This window comes from Cricetulus griseus (assembly GCF_003668045.3).
Source record: "Cricetulus griseus strain 17A/GY chromosome 1 unlocalized genomic scaffold, alternate assembly CriGri-PICRH-1.0 chr1_0, whole genome shotgun sequence".
In the NCBI taxonomy this organism is placed as follows: domain Eukaryota; kingdom Metazoa; phylum Chordata; class Mammalia; order Rodentia; family Cricetidae; genus Cricetulus; species Cricetulus griseus.
The window spans coordinates 187,782,553-187,800,300 of record NW_023276806.1 but is presented as its reverse complement, the minus strand read 5'-3'; the positions used below and the strand labels follow the sequence as shown (position 1 = coordinate 187,800,300).

The following is a 17,748-nucleotide window of genomic DNA, read 5'->3' as shown; positions in this document are numbered from 1 at the left end:
GCCATTTACCATGCTGATAAGTCAGTAACATGAATAATCCCAAACTCATGCTTTTTTATTCTATTATATGACAATTCTACAACAGATTAAACTGGATGGTAATTGCCTGGAACCAATGATGGTGGTGGGAGTGGGTTGGCTGTAAAGATTGATGAGAGGCTTGGAGGGATGCTACAAATGCGTATTGTGGTGATGGTGTTGGTCACATGAACACATTTGACAAAATGTATGGGAAGGCATGCCCACAAGGACAGATGGTACTGCATGTGGATTCCAACTTAGTAAGAGTCATTTCAAGTGGAAGGGTAAGTGGAAAGCTGACAGGATTGTTTGCCCAGGATACACAAGGCCCTGGGCCCAATCCCCAGAACCACAGTAGAAATCCAATCCAAACCACACCATGAACTTTTTGGACCTGAACAGGGCGGAGGACACCAGCCAAACAGCTGCCCTATGGTTGAAGAGACAGGCAGGAATACAGAGACATGACTTACCTAGGCAGAGACTCATAAATGCAAGCAGCTGTGGGAATCAGTGCTGACATAGGATCTTTGTGATCAACTCTGAGAGAGTTGCAACCTCATTGTCACCCAGCCTTATGGGTCTCTTATAACATTGTGAGATGCACCTTCACGAGTTTGCTGAAAATCCCACACTACATACTAGAAAAGTGGGAAGGAAGAATTTTGGAGTACTCTGATGCAGTCTTTTCCCCTTACAAGATTTGCGTCAGGAGAAACTATTTTATTCAGAACCCAAACTTCTAGAGTAGTACTGGCGCTTAACAGGGATTGCTGGACCCTCGCTGGCTCTGGCCTTCCTTATGGGAGAAGGGAAATAACCTATCTCCAACCTACTCTTCAGTACTTCCACAACTGATGGGGTAGAAAAGAGGTGAAGATTAAAATGCAAAGTAACTAAACTGTCTTCAAATCTGTGCAGATAATACAATATACTTCTAAATAATACATACGTCAAGGAAGAAGTCGAGAAATTTTAAAATGTTTTGAACTAAATAAAAGCAACTGATAGTGGCGGTTAGAGGAAGTTTAAAGCATTTAGTATACATATTAGAACAGAAGGCAGAGCAAGACCAAGTGTGAAGGCACACTGTAGAGCACACACATGGGAAGGTGACTCAGGAAGAGCGTGAGTTTGCCACCAGCCTGGCTACATAGTCAGACATTGCCTCTGAAGTCAGAGCAGATCACTGTTAACAGAAGGAAAGATTTTTTTTTTTTTTTTTTTTTTGAGGTAGGGTTTCTTTGTGGCTTTGGAGGCTGTCCTGGAACTAGCTCTTGTAGACCGGGATGGTCTCGAACTCACAGAGATCTGCCTGCTTCTGCCTCCCGAGTGCTGGGATTAAAGGCTTGCACCATCACCGCCCAGCTAGAAAGGAGCATTTAAATCCAGAGATTAACAAGGGAAAATAATAAGAATTTAATGAAACTGAAAGTAGAAATCAATAGAAAAGCTGGTTCTTAAATAATAAATAGGTTAGCAAATCTCTAGCCAGGAAAAATAAAAAACTAGAAAGGACACAAATGATTAATTTTAGTGATGAAAGAGAAGATGCCACTGCAGAGCCTATGAACATGAAAAGGTTATGAAGGAAAAAAGACAACTCTAGTTCCATGAGTTTAATAACCTTGGAACAACTCCTTCAAAGATGGTTTGGCATAGCTCATGCAAGAAGGAATAATTGGCAAGTGGATTAATTAACTGGTGCATGCAAACAGTGGAATCTCATTTAGTGGTAAAAAGAAATGAAGCCACAGAACAAAAAACACTTGGATGCATATTACCAAGTAAAGGAAAACAGTCTGGGAAAGGCTACACTATATGGCTCCAACTGTTGGAGATCTAGACTAGGTAAAATAACGACAGTAAGAAGGGGAGGGTTGTTAGGGCTTGGAGTGGCACACACACAAAAAAATGTGTGGTGTTAAAATTACTTTGTATATACTATTGTAGTGGATGCAACTATGATCAAAACTGGGTTATGAATGACAGTAATAAATCAATATAAGTTCTTCAGTTGTGACATGAGCCAGCCAGTTTTGGGGGGTAGGAGGATAAGATAATGGAACAGCTGTGTTTGTAGGATGGGAAGGGATTATATAGGAAATTTCTGTACTCGCCTTTCAATATTCCTGTGAAACTGACCTAAGGAGTTTTATGTAAATTTACTGGATTTGGTTCCTAGCAACACACACAATTTGAAAATAAAAATAATCATAGTCCTTTGAAATTTCAGTAACTTTACTAGATTTAGCAAGCATTAGAGGTGTTTTCTAGTTCCAACATATACCTCTCATTATTATTGTTGTTGTTGTTGTTATTATTTTGTTTTCTCCAGACAGGGTTCCCCTGTATTGCTTTGGAGGCTGTCCTGGAACTCGCTCTGTAGACCAGGCTGGCCTCACAGAGATCTACCTACCTCTGCCTCCCGAGTGCTGGGATTAAAGGCGCCTGGCTCTCACCATTAATTCTAATTATAGCAATCCTATACCCCGTCAATAAGGTGAGTATCTACAGTGTATTGAAACATATCAGATTGGTTTCATAGTGATAATCAGAAAATGAGTAAAATTGAAATGCTAGACACATTTGGATGCTATGGGAAACCAAGTTATTTCGAAAATTGGTTTTTAGGGGTGTTCTTTTTAATGCGGCAGGAGGTGGGGAGGACAAATGGTGTAAACTGAAGTTTCTTGTCCCAGCCCCTACCCAAACTACCTGGTGACTGCTTCCCAAATAATTGACGCAGGGGCTTAATATTACTTATAAATGCTCAGCCAATAACTCAGGCTTGTTATTAGTTAACCCATATTCCTTATTTATGCTGTGCCACAGGGCAGTACCTTTATGGCATGGCATGCTCATCTTCTACTCCCTCTCCATTTGGCTGGTGACTTGAGACTCCACCCTTCTCCTTCCCAGCATTCTCAGCTTGGCTCTCCTGCCTAACCTTATTCTGTTCAGCTATTGGCCAGTTGGCTTGTTTATTAAACCAATCACAGCTGCAAATCTTCACAGTGTACAAAGGGATTGTTCTACAGCATTCCCCCTTTTTGTCTACCTTAAAAAAAGGAAGGTTTTAACTTTAACATAGTAAAGTTTATATACACAACAAAAACAGTTATCAAGTAAGAATTATAGTTACAATATCTAGTCTTTATGTATTCAGAAAAATTAGAGAAAATATTCTATTATCAATTTTATCTTTGTGACCCTAAAGTTTTACATTCAATTTACTTTTTACCATAATTAAGGAAAACTGTAATTATAATTATCTAGTCTTCAACTCCATCAAAGACCCTAGAAGGATGAAATGCAACCTATTGACAGGGACATCAGACCACCTGGACAGTCACCCTAGGTCCTCTGAAATGTTGGGGCACCAATCTTTGGCCTACAGGCCTATATCTTAACAGACTTTCCTGTGAAATTTTGAAGGACTGTCCTACCTTGTCTTGGCAAAGTTTAGCAGCTCCTGATTTTTTTTTTTTCATCCTGCTGGTCCAATTTGGACAGTAACTGTCAGCAATTGAGGCAAGGGCTAGCTTTTGCCATAAAGAACACAAACTCCATATAGAGTTTCTTCAATGCCCATCATCTTCTCTGAAGTAGATTGGTGCTGACAGGAGCAGACGTTTCTCACTGTCATAAAAAGCCTAAATTATTAAAACATTTTAAATGCCATATTCTGTAAGTCTTTGAAGTGTTTGAAGACCGTCTATTTAAATATATTTGGTATGAACTTGAAAATCCAACTAACATGACTATAAGTTTGACTATTATAGATGACTATTAATCTGTATTTTTAATTATATATTTCTAAATGAGCTGTACAAACACAATACCTTAAACAAGAGTAGAACAAGGTATAACAAAATTAACTTTAAATTTGTATCAATATACCAAAATCCATACCTGTAAAATATTTAAGACTAGTAGTTGCTGTTTTGGTTTAAAAGTAGATTCAGTAGTCTACCCTTTCATGCTATTTCTGTATCCCCCTCTCTCCTATTCAGAAGGACATTGTTGAATCCACTCTCCTTTGTTCAGCTTTTTTCTGACTATTACCAATAACAGCTTGTAACCAACTCTGCTAAATTGATCACAAACATCCATAACCATTTTTTTTAAAATGTGGGCATAGTTTTCTAGATTACTTTTTGTTGATTGGAGGCACTGATAATCTTTGGGAGCCCCCCAAAAAATTTAGGATTATGATCAAGTCTTGACTAGAGTATTCTGTGAGGCTGGATCATCCCAGCCAGTAGCCTTGAAGCTGTTGTAGAACTCAAAGGAAACTGCAACAAAGGCGCTCTGTAACACTGGATCATCTGGGCCACCTATTCCCATTGGAGATTTTTCAGGGGGTATTCCTTGATCAAACCTGATTTTTCTTAACCCAGAATGAATCCACAGCCTCTCATTTCCTGTGAAAATAAAAGCAGAACCTCTTTCCAAAGTAACATATCTTTTGATATATAAATACACACTAGGGCCTTACACATGTAATCACTAGGTTCAAGTCCACAGAAACTCAGTAGAAAAATAGTTCTTTAACAGGTAGGGAAATGAAAAAGAACAGAGTAAAAGAGATTTAAAACACATAAGCCAATCACCATTTAGGTGTCTTGTTTGAATCCTGACTTGAACAAAGGAAGCAACATATATATATGTTATATATGTATGTATGTGTATACATACATATATATATACATATATTTAAAATTTGAGAACAGACTAAATATGTTGATACACTGTAGATCAATATTTTAAGTATAATAATAATATTCATAAAAGTCTCTTTTGCAGATACATAATGAACTATTAAGGTATCAGATCTGCTTTTATTGATTAATGGCTTACAGGGTAATGTGAAGAAGTAAGATTGGTCATGAGTTGATAATTATTGGGTCTAAGTGAGGAATATGCAGGAGTTCTCTGCAGTTTGTGAGCTTGATATTCTAGAGAATAAAATATCTAAGCGGATACTGACTGTCTGTTATTTGGCATGCATTGTGCTGATAGAGAGTTTTCATTGGTCAGTATACTGACATAAATTGTCACTGGCTTTGTGGATGGTTTGTGCTCCAGGAGGAGGCAGATGGCAATGTTAATAAGAACACAGTGCAGACTGTTGATGTAGTGACAACAACAGTTCAGTGATAGTCACAGTGCAGACTGTTGATGTGGTGACAACAGTTCACTGATAGTCACAGTGAAGGCTGTTGGTGTAGTGACAACAGTTCAGTGATAGTCACAGTGCAGACCCTTCCACTAGGCTGGAAGGAGTGGGCGGGCCCCTCTGAGGCAGTGCCACCTGCCAGCTTGTGATGGCTGCACCCAGGCGTGGGAGGGTTGACATGGTCCTTGATGTGGCTCTGCCCTTCTCTCCTATGAGGGCAGATGTTTTCATGTCTCGTCACTTGGCTTAATATTTCTCTTATTGACCCTCTGTTTCCTATTTATATGTGTCTGGCTTGGAATTCAAAGCACAAACTCTAGGCTTGCTTGCAGATCTGGCATAATATTATATGCCCTGGATATGTAATACATAGTATTTACTTTTGGTGAAGGTTTTTTTTTTTTTTCATATAGATTTTTCAAGAGATTGTAAATGTGGGTAAGAATAGTCTTGTGTCTTGAATGAAAGAATCAGCAGTGAAAATGACACTTGAAGAGCATCCTTGTAACCCTGGAAAATAAGGAAATATGTCTTGGGTCCTGGACTATAGATTGCTATTATAGCTGTAAGTCCTGTCCGGTAGTTACCATCTGGCTGTTTGAGAAAAAAGAAATCTTTTTTTTTTTCTTACACTGATTAAAAGGTGCTGTGTTGTTATTACTATTTCAGAACCACATTTTCCAATAATAGGCACAGTGGAGTGATTCAGTAAATATTAAATAAACAAATGATCACTATCTTACATAAACTCCAAATCTCTCTCTAGGAGTCTCTCAGAACATTGTACTGTTCTGAATTGGTAACTCTTTCCCGTGCTCTCCTCCTCTCTGAATATTACTCCACAGACTAGCCTTTCCGGAGTGCCCTCTTAGGATTCTGAGTGTGTGGGTGTGTTTCATATGTATGCATGCTGTGTACTCAAGGAGGTGGTGTTTACTTTCACAGCAGCATTCTTTCCATTTTCCCATTTAGAAATATCACAGATGCCACGCTTGCCATTGTGAAAGGAGAGACCATCCCGCTTGACGTCTTGCAGATCAAGGTAAAATCTTTCCTTCAGATTTTGAAAAAGTTAATGGAGTAATAATAAGAACACCCTGAAGAAAATAAAGTTTAAACAGTTCACATGGGATTATGTTGAACTTGGCATTCTTTTTCTCTTCCTATCCCCAGAAAAGCACTATGCATGATTCTGTTATCACTAATTAATGTGTATATGATCCCACTTTAAATACCATTGTAGTTGGGGCTGAAGGTATAGATAAATAATAAAATGTGTGTTTACCTGTATGGGGTTTTAATCCCTAGGACCTCACCAAGAAAGGTAATTGTGATAAAAAAATTGTCATATATAATTTACAACTGTACAGGGTCATTCTAAGTCTACTCTTTGGTAGTGTTAAATGTATGATGTCATCTTTTGATACATCAGCTTTGAAATTACCTCTTGGCCCAGTGTGCTGTGAGGTATAATTGCTTCTGTGCCCTTTCATTGGCACAACCAGCAAACATATTTCTAAATCAAATTATTCTCTACAAATCTACAAATAAGAAAATGTTACACAGCTCAATAGAAAAATGTAGAATTCTAAGATGCAGGAAACAACTGAAAACCTTATTCACCACCTAAGAGTGAGAAAGATTGGACAGATAATCTTTACAGTCCTAACTATTCTTAAGCCCATGTGAAAGCTAAGATTCTAAGACAAGAAAGTGCACTGAATGATAAAGAAAGACCAGCTACTCCAGTGGGTCATGAGAAAAAGTTCACCTGTCACAGAGCGTGGATGAGACATACAGCCAGCATTTAAACAGGCACAGAAATCAGTCACCTGAAGTACTTTATGAGTCTTTTTGAAGAATGAAAATCAGCCATAATCATGGACATTTCTGAAATAAGTGAAGGTACTGTACATGGACTGCATTTCAACATTAGATTCTCCAAGAGCACTGCATACCCTTCAACAACCCCCCCTACCCCCCATATAAGTCCTTACTCTTGGGAGGTAATGGCTGAGATAGTCTGGGTGATGTCTATAACTGCAAACCTAACAACACTACTAAACATACATAGGGGCTGGAGAAAGAGCACTGGCTGTTGTTTTAGAGGAGCCAGGTTTGGTTCTCAACAGCCACATAGGACAGCTTAGAACCTGCTGAAACTACAGATCTAGAGAATCTGATGCCCTCTTCTGGCCAATGTGGGCACTGCATGTATGTGGTGCACAGACAGGCATACAAATAAAAACAAAACAAGATAAAAACAGAAAAGTATAAAGAGAACACTTTGGCAATGCTTTAGGTGAGAGGTATATATAATGTTCATTACACTATTTATGGTTTTGCTTTTACATTGTTTTCCAAAATAAAGAGGGGTAAGGAAGAAATGGTTCATTAGCAATTTCTAATTTTTGGTCAGTATCCTTTTAAAGTCCTAGAAAATAAGATAAAGAATTTTGGATAGGAGTTAAGCAAGTATTCTCCCTTCATCTAACTTAAAAACAAAACACAGTTAAAGAGAAACAGGATAATTTAAGTTGGAAAAGCTGGCTAGAAACAAGCCAAGCTAAGGTCAGTATTTATTTGGGAGCAGGGTGGTGGGCCCCCAAAAGAGTTAACAAACCAACAACAGTAAACTTACAAATTTACAGCCAAGTTTCCTTTAATTTTTCTTCATGCAGCGATGTCTAGACTTTCCATCATGATCTCATTAGTCATAATCTAAATTGCAATTGCTCTTTAGCATGTAATACAGCTAAGTTGTTTTCACAAAACAGAAGGACTATATTAAAGGATAACTAGTAGAGATTGTTATCTGTAAAGACATTGTTGTAAAATATGATTATTACCAAAGGAGGCAAGAGTCAAGGAGACTTTTTTAAATAACTCAGTGATTTAGTAATAAATATATATACATATATATATATATTCACACATATATGTATATATATATATGTATTTGAAGTGATATATTGCAAAGTAAATTAAATTTAACTGGAAATACTTGCTGTGCTTGTACTCAAGTGTCTCTTGTCTCAACCCTCTTCTCTCATACACTGATTTTGTAAATTGATGTCAGATTTTTTACAATCTCTGTATATTAATGACACAGCCCAGGAAGCAGGAAAATTTTAATCAGTTCTTAGAAAATGTGGAGCAGTAGCTTCTACCCTAGTTTCTGAGGAACCAGTTTAGTTTAATTGATTTTTTTCCTCTTTCTATTTCTGAAAATTGCTTTCAGAATGTGAAGAAAAATCTCTGTAGACAAAGCGTGATACCACAGGCGTTATAGGTAATGTGTGATGCCTGTCCTTCCTTCCACAAGCACCACAACCTGGCCATGGGAACTGAAGATTCCCAGAGTCCAGAAATCAGGAATATAATAGCATCATATTTAGCTTGTTCACTGTTCAGTGTGTGCTCACACGTCACTGAACGTTCAATGTGGCGGGGCACTCAAGATGCGTGTTGTCCTGTGATGTGTGATAAAAGACCACAGGTAGAAGGCAGGCAAGAAACCAGGTTAGCTCCATCTTCAAAACCTATCCAGAGACCAGCATCTCTTCCTGAGTCTCTCGTGCCACCCAGGTGATTTTAATCTTACTGCAGAGCTCTCTGACTATGACCTGGCCTCCCCATGGGCTGTTTTCTCAACAACCAATGTGTGATTACAAGTTAGGGCACATCGCTTCTCTGCTCAAAGCCCTCAGTAGTGTCTCTTCCCTGAATAAAAGCCAAGGTCATTCAGAGGCCTTTAAGGTCTTTAATCTGAATGATACTGATTTTGTCTCTGTTCAGATGGCACTTATCAACTGCATCTTCTCTTTTCTCCTACATCAACTAGTAATTTGTCCTCCTAGCAGTATCTTTGAAATACTTATTTTGGCTCTACTGTGCTCTCACCATATTGTTTATAGTTTCTCTCTTGTTGAGACCTAAGCGGAGGATTAGCAGAAACTCTCTTTGCTTGACTGGTAGTGTTCTATCTCCCTGTTGGTTGCTGATGCCTCACTGCTTGGTCTCTAATGGGCTCTTGTATGGATTCCTTTTTGTATACCTCCCCACGACATTGTATTTTGAGGTTGGAAATCTGTTTTAGCTCCATTTCTTTGAACTCCTCCTTTAGTTTTCAGGCTAAGTTTCTCAGTAGCCTCTTCATGCTTGAGTGCCTTAGCCGCTGGCCCACAACTCTCAGATGAAATACTCTCTACTTGGTACCCAGAGGTAAATGTGTCCTTGCTATGCCAAGCTGCCTCACCTGCGCATCTCTGTCTGCTCTGCCCTCTCTCAATCTAGTTCATTCTCCCCATTGCTTGTTTGAGTACAGAGAGTAGAAGAGCCAGTCTCCTGCATGAGGAGGTCCACAGCAAAGGGGTGGGAAGTCAGCGTCTACTTATGCAGTTTTCTTACAAATCCCCTTGCCTGGCTTTGACACAATGGAATGATGCTGATGCTGGATTGTAGGAGCCCTTGACCCCATAAGAACAAGATGCAAGATGCCAGGCCAGCAACTTCCAGTGCCAAAGAGCCTCCGGCTGCCCCCAGCCCAGGTCTTGATCTGAGCTTATATTAGTCAGGGCACAGAATTGATGGTATGGAAGAGTCCAAGTTGGTCCCTCTGTCTTTCAGCAAACTCTATGGAGTTGTGTAGAGTATGGTGCCTCTTCTTAGAATGTGGGACCTTATACCTAGCCCTTTTCAGCTATTGGAACTTAGCTACTCAGAATTACAGCTAGTATGTTCCCTTGCCAGCAGATTCATGAGAACTAATTCAAGTGTGCATCATTCAAGCACTCTTACCATGTGTTCATAGGGTTAATTGTTTTAATATTTGAACTTATATATAAAATGTTTGGTTTGGTGAGAAGCAGGCCAAGAACATTTTCTAGATATGAATTTACTTTATTCACAGAGCTAAATCAAGTGTATTTAACTTGCAGGGCGAAAAGGAGCAACCTGTATTTGCAATGACTGGCCTCCGATGGGGATCCTTCAGAGATGCTGGCGTGAACGTTAGCAAGTAAAGGATTACTATGTTAATATGTAATGGTTGTTTAAAAGTTTTATTCCATCCTTGTTTTTGAGGTTTTAAAATACAATAGTCTACGAGTAAATCCTTAGGGCCACGAAGCTGTATTATTAGGTATTGATAATGAAATAGGAGCACCCTGGTAAGAAATGGATGTCTGTAGGCTGAAAGGACAGGGAAGTTCCATAAAGAGAAGGACATGGTTAGCTTAGGTTCAAGCTATGTAGAAGGAGGAACCAGCATTGCTAAACATACAGCAGCATGCTTAGCTGAACCCCAAGGTTGCTGCTTGTGCCTTGGCCTCAGGGAGCCTTACAGTCCTAGGTGGTCCGCACACTCTGTGTGGGGTATTGTTTGAAAAAGCCTGTAAGTGGAGAGGCCATGGGCTGCTCCTTTGAAGGGAGAAAGATGGGTATCTGGCTTTGCTGACCAGAAGAACAGGCTCAGGGGGAGTGACTGATGGGCCGCCGCTGGCTTCCATGGGAATAGACTTAGTTTTGAAGACCTTGAAACTTCTGGCTAGGAAAGAAGAATGGAGGGGTAGTGAGGCCTGGCCTTCTGAGGTAGGACTGAAGGAGACAATGTGCAAGACTCATTTCATTTCTAGTGGAGCGTCCTCCTTCCATTGCCTACCGCCCAGGGCTTACAGTTTTAGTAGAGGTTACTGAGTTACGACTGGTTTCATGCATAACTCTCCTCAAGAATCCTCTCTTGCAATTCATGGGCCAGACTGCCAAACTTTCTTCACAGAAATCTCTCACATGCTTCGCTCTATTATCTCTGGTAATGAAATTCCTGACAGTGAAATGTCAGTGGGAAAGTACTGCTGTATCTCATTACACACTACAGCCTTAAATCTTCACATCTTTTTGTTTGCAATGGTTATGTTGATTCCACAAATTACCCTGTGTTTGATCTGTCATCTCAGATTCCCATGGCTCACTGAGAGGAACTGCTTAGCTGTATTTGAGAAAGTCTGCTTAGGACAAATTGCTTTCCAAAGTGATCAACAGTTCAGTGCTAGCACAGGTCAGCTGTCTTAGGCTGGCTTCTGAACAGAGTTTCAAAGTCTGCAGGCGGTCACATAATACCCTGACTGGAACTGACTGCTGAGTTATTTTTGGTGTGAAATAAGAAACATTCCCTTGTTGGCCATAGGAAGACTACAAGCATAGTGTCCAAATTTACTACTGTCAAAGGTGCAAGGAACTGCTGATACTTTAGAAATAAGCCAACTGAATCAGGGTGTTTTTCTAGCTGGCTAATTGGGAAAAGGAATAAACCGTAAAGAACTTCAGAACTACCAGAAAATATCAAACATCGAAGACCCTCATTAATACCATCAGAATACTAATCTGAATGATAATTTAGAATGGCTCCACTTTGGCTTTGTCTAACTTCCTTATTCTGGGACTTTGGGCCCAATTTCCTGTGCACTGTCCCTAATGACCAGTTCTGGGTTTTTATTTAAGCCTTGTCCTTTCTCTGGCTGCCAAACCTCTTCCTAGCTAAAGTTATTTTCCTCCCTCTCTCATTTGTCTCGATTCAGTTCACTCCCAGTCACTCTCTGCTCCAAACCTGTACTTATCCTTGTCAGCTTTACTGCACAACATGGCCACTCTATTGCTTTTTTCTTGGCTTCTCTTACCAATAAATAAATAGTGATCTGTTTATACCACAACATATGTAGTCACTTATTATTGACTATTATTTAGGGGCCCAAAGATAGGAATTTCATACTGTGTTCTATATGTTTATACTCTATGTGTCTTTCTCCCTGTATGTAATAGGAGGAGATAAACAAAGGCGTTCTGGCATGAATCAATCAGGAGGAGTCAAGTATCATGGTGGTGTCAGAGCTAATCTAAAGAATAGCATCTATATCACTTTCTTTTTTGGGGGAGTGGGGGGTTTGAGACAGGGTTTCTCTGTGGCTTTGGAGACTGGAACTAGCTCTTGTAGACCAGGCTGGCCTCAAACTCACAGAGATCCGCCTGCCTCTGCCTCCCTAGTGCTGTGATTTACAGGCATGTGCCAGCAACGCCCGGCCTATATCACTTTCTAATTGCAACCTTGCATCTTCCTTTTCTAGTGCTTTTATGTGCTGAGCAATATGCAATATATTTTCACTCTGAGACTTAACAGTTGGTATATTAAAGCTATATAACACGAGCAATGGAATTATAATGTGTGTGCATTTTGTGTGAGAGTGTCCATGGGATACAGGATCCAGTCTTGTGTCTTATAACCCAGCAGCCACACAGCATCTGTAATACAGTGTCTCTATGTGGCTTTATTGCTCTCTTCCTGTGGCCCTTTTAAGAGAATGCTCAACCTATTCTATGGGTGAAAGTCTGTATTATAATAACTTAGGCTATATACATCACTTATTAACTATAAGAATCTTTCTACCATCTAATTGCATATTGTTAGGAGATTTGCCATTAAAATTTAGGTTACAAATGTATTATATTATGCTATAATCTTCAAGCCCTTAAAGCACTGAATCACAGGAGAGGTGCAGTCCTGATGAATTGTCTTAGATGATATCTAGCACGCTGGTAGCTCTTTTCATCTTTTTTATCTTGGTTTTTCTTAGGTACTGGTATCTTGGTCCACTAAAAATCAAAGCAGCCCATTTTTTCAGCACTCTTCAGGTAAATGCAATTTACAATGTAGAACTTGACCTATGTTAATTTGATGTTTCTTTATGATGTGTTTATTTGAGGTACTAATTCCTTGCTACAGAGCCATATCACTAAAATGGGGTCATTTGATTTATATAATTTCAGAAAACATTCCTGTTTTGATAGACAAGCACCCCTCATATCTCTATATCTACATATCTATCTATCTATCTATCTATCTATCTATCTATCTATCCATCCATCCATCCATCCATCCATTCATTCATCCATCTATCCTCATTCTCTCCATGGCCAAGCCCATGTTTACTTGTCTTGGATACTTGCCTTTGCTACTCATTCAACCAAACAAATGTAGAATGTCTAGATCATTAATATGTGTATCTATATTAGTATCTGACCATGAACTGAAGATTTGTAATAGATAAATTAATTATATGGGAGTGTATATATTATTATCAGTAGGTTTTAAACTGTGTTGGTTAAATAAGTATAGTTCTTGCTATATTGGATAGTACTGATAAAGAACACTTCCCTTATCACAAAGTCCTGCTGGGCAGTGCCTTATATATAACACATTCAAAAGTAGTAAGGTCTGAGGCTGTAGCTTAGCACAATGGCAGAGCACTTGCCTAGCATGTATAAAGAATTTGATTTACCCGGTTTGATTACCAATGAGAGAGTACAGGTGCATAGAAGAGAGGCTCAACAATTTCTTATTAATGAGAAAGCAAATAGGAAAGTCACTCAATAGATGAACTATATGCTGTGTTGTCTTTCATGCAGACCATAGTCTGGTTGCCTAATGTCAAAATCAGTGTGAGAAACTAGACTCCAGTGTTAATATTTAGAGTTATCTGGTGGTGGTGGTGGTGGTGGTGGTGGTGGTGGTGTATGTGTGTGTGTGTGTGTGTGTACACTTTTAAAAAGGTACTTGGGTTAAAAAAAACTAAAGTCAGTAAAATTCTTGGAATAAACACACACAATTTTAAAAATAATCACATAGAAAAGGCAAGGCCTTTCTTTCTACTCCTAAGGCAAACTGAGTATTATTGTTAAGGAGAATAATTTACCTGGTGAAGTAGTACCACCTAGGCAGAAACAGTAGCCATATGTTTAAATGATGGCATCCATCGAGTGCTATTGCTCTGTGATTGGCAGACAGAACACAAAGTGCACAGGCTTTCTGGCCTCAGAAAGTAGTCCTGTGCCAGAGAGAAGCGCAGGGGAACAGCAGCCTGACAGGTGGCGGGACAGAAATACAGACGGGCAAGAGAAGAACAGAGGAGGGCCCCCCTAAACTTGACTGAGGGTCAGAAAGCCTTCTGAGGGAGGTGGATAAAGGGCTTTGGGGATGGAGAAATGGGCTGTGTGAAGTCATGTGACAAATCACGGTCATTACTTCAGACCAGTGCAGTAGAATCTCTGCAGATGGAACTAGAAGGCTAGGGCTGACTTGGGCAGGTATGGTATACAGATCTGCACTGCGGAAAAACTGTGTGGCCTCAACATGCAGTTGGGCATGAGTAGCTATGGGCAAAACAGCAGACAGAAGATAGATCAAGTCATCCAGTGATAGGGAAAGAAAGAGTAAGTGTAGACTGAGGTTGCTAACGGCAGGTGGATCGAAGTGTTACTGAAGTAAAATTCCCAGATGCTGAAAGAATATTAGATTGTGAGATTTCTAGTCTGGGGGCTTGAGTTGTGTAACTTAAGTGTTTATTATTATTATTATTAATGTTGATGATATTAGGGTAAGACCAAGTTTATGGAGAAAGATGAAATTTTAGTTTGTTATGTGGTCAGTGTAGCATATTGATGGTACAACAGCAGGAGCCTAAATAAGAACAGGGGACTGTCCTCTGGACTTGGTAGCTGCCAAAGGTTTGACAAGCTCCAAAGTAACGGGGGTTAGATTATAACAGAGGAAGGTAAGAAATAAATGGGAGGAAAAGCAATGGAGACAGTGGAGGTGAGGGTGGGGCACACCTTTTAATCCAGCACTTGGGAGGCAGAGGAAGACAGATCTGTGAGTTTGAGGCCAGCCTGGTCTACAGAGGAGTTCCAGGACAGCCAGGACTACACAGAGAAACCCTGTCTTGAAAAATGAGAGAGAGAGAGAGAGAGAGAGAGAGAGAGAGAGAGAGAGAGAGAGAGAGAGAGAGTTCCCCCACCAAAATAAATGTTAAGCCCTGATTTAAGGGTCTCCCTCCCTCCCTGATACTACTACTACTAATAATAATAATAAGATAAAAATGTATAAAAATATCTAGTGTGAGAATGATATGCTTTGAGTCAGTGATGAGGCGTCAGGTTGCATTTGAACTGAGTCTTAGCCAAAGCATTCTGTCCTCCACATAGAGTGTGATACCAGCAGTGAAGTAGGCGTTGGATGTAGGTTTTTGCATTCCATTGATAAACTAAAGGTAAGTTTATTATGGGATCACTCTGCTCATTCATATTGATTTCTATTGTTTGGATAAGTAAGTATGAGCAGTAGCTGTCAGTTCAATTTGGTTTTCTCTCTGTTGTATGTTAGGGAAAGTAATAGAGACCAGACCATAGGTCACTGTATTCGTGGTTTTTAAGTCAAGATTTGGAGAGGAAAAGGAAGCTTGAAGGCTTCATATTCCAAAGTAGAGAGAACTCTGCCCACTGAAGACACAATTAGCTTGTTAGAATTGTGACCTTCGCAGAGCAAAGCCCCGGGTTAGGAATTATATGTACATGTTGAAAACTATCTTCTTCTTTGTTAACAGGAGTGGCCTCAGACTCATCAGGCCTCCATCTCTTACACGGGACCTAAAGAAAGATCTGCTAGTGAACCCGAAGAGACCCCTCCCCGACCTTGGCTGTATAGGAGAATACTACGAAGGCTTGCCTCATTCTGGGCACAGCCACAGGATGGTGAGCAACATGGTGACTGTGGGTTACAAGCTCTGCCCAGCTTCAAAATGCTCTGGAGTAGACACCCAGAATCAGTTCTAGACACTTAACCAGAGCAGGGGCTGTTCCAGTTGAACTCTGACTTCAGGTGTTGGCAGGGCAGGCTTCAATGGCTTGTGAATGTGCACAGCAATTTCTGTGTCCTCCCTGTCACTGTCCTTTGTGCTGTTGTGCCTGCTTTCAGTGAGCATGTTTTAGGCATAGGGAACCAGTGTTTATCCCTGCGTATAGGAAAGATGAAGTCAAGTACAGAATTGGACAAAGGGTTGAGGAAGCCAAGCACAGTTATTAGCAGCTCAGTAGTTTGGTGTGTGTGTGTGTGTGTGTGTGTGTGTGTGTGTGTGAGAGAGAGAGAGAGAGAGAGAGAGAGAGAGAGAGAGAGAGAGAGAAGCTGAGGAAGCTAAGCACAGTTATCAGTAGCTCAGTAGTTTGGGGTGTGTGTGTGAGAGAAGAAGGCTGAGGAAGCTAAGCACAGTTATCAGTAGCTCAGTAGTTTGGGGGGGGGGTGTGATGCCAGTAGATGCACTGACCCATGTCTGATGGATTCCCTCAGCCTTCTCCCGAGAGGTGAGCCCAGAGGTCTGGAAAGATGTACAACTGTCCACCATTGAGCTGTCTATCACAACCCGAAACAGCCAACTTGACCTGATGGTAAGTGTCCTCATTTTTAAAAGAAGAATTTGGTGCCTGGGGGAAAATGACAGGTGCCTTTCTTGCACTAATTATTTTTACATTTTACTCCATGAGCATGGAGATGAAAGGACACTATTATGGTGTGCCTTTGAGAGACAGCAGCATTGAGACGTGGTAGTTGAGTGTGTCGGGCACAGGAGCTCAAGGAGCTTTGAACAAGTATTTTGCTAATGTTTTGGTGACCTTATGGAGGACTCAGGAAAAAGCTGAGCTTTCACTTGAGTAAACATGCATCACTTTTGTGAGTATATTAAGTACACAGACTCAGATTCCCCAGGAGAAACACACAGCCCTAGCTCCACACATGTGGGGGTGGGTTCTGTTTGCTTCTGGTGAGACAGGGTCTTGCTGTGCAGTAGAAGCTAGCCCCAGACTGTGATCTTCCTGTCAGTCTCCTGAATGGTGGAATTACAGGCCGGTGTGCCATGTGTGGACAAGCCACCATACATATTTTAATTTGGATATAAATTTGGATGCATGCACTGTCCAAAGCAGTAGCTACTAGCCTTATGTGGCCATTGAAATTTAAAGTACACAGGACTAAAATACAGTTTAAAATGCAGTTCCTCAGCCATGGGAGCCATATTCCATGTACTCATTAGGCACGTTTAGACATGAACATCTCCATTAATGTAGAAAATTCTGTTGGCATATGTGAAAGTCACATTTCAGAATCCAGCATAAAGCAATATTGTGACACATATGTGTTCCTTTATTTGTATTGTTCACATAAGCCTTGCAGCACTGTGGATGAGGTGGAGTAGTTGTGATAGCTTGTGTAGCCCCAAAGCGTTGGATGTTTGCTGTTTTTGGAAAAACCATACTGGCCCTAAAATGGAGAAATCTTTAGTTATGAGTGTTAGCAACAGTGCCAGTTAAGTCATTCTCAACTGGTTAATTACTATAATATATTCTGCTTTTATGAAAATCAGAGTAGTGTATTCATGATTGTCCTGGCCAATCAGAAAACTGGCAGATGGAGCTGCAGTGTAGTAGGAAGGTTAATCCCAACATTTATGTTGGGAGTATTACTTTGTTTTCTACTGATACAAATAATTTGCTTCGCCTGTAAAATATTTTTAAACGCAGCTCCCTTTATCTTCTGAAAGAATTCCAGTTGAATTCCTCAAGTATTAGGTACAAAAGGTTTTCTAAGCATGACACCTAAGGCAAATTTTATATTGATGCATTCATCTACTAATTTAAAAAGATAAACTTCTGAATGATAATTA

At 40.1% G+C, this 17,748-nt stretch overlaps 1 protein-coding gene across 3 annotated transcripts in view; it reads left to right on the top strand.

Annotated features, from left to right (window-relative positions):
- Positions 1–17,748, top strand: part of Agk (acylglycerol kinase) — a 71,036-nt gene that overhangs the window by 44,750 nt on the left and 8,538 nt on the right. For all 3 annotated transcript variants that reach the window (XM_027391533.2, XM_027391534.1, XM_027391535.2), the window contains 5 exons: positions 6,176–6,245; positions 10,144–10,223; positions 12,832–12,889; positions 15,637–15,784; positions 16,377–16,474. In XM_027391533.2, coding sequence (XP_027247334.1) covers positions 6,176–6,245; positions 10,144–10,223; positions 12,832–12,889; positions 15,637–15,784; positions 16,377–16,474 — 454 coding nt within the window. The remainder of the gene's footprint in view (positions 1–6,175; positions 6,246–10,143; positions 10,224–12,831; positions 12,890–15,636; positions 15,785–16,376; positions 16,475–17,748) is intronic.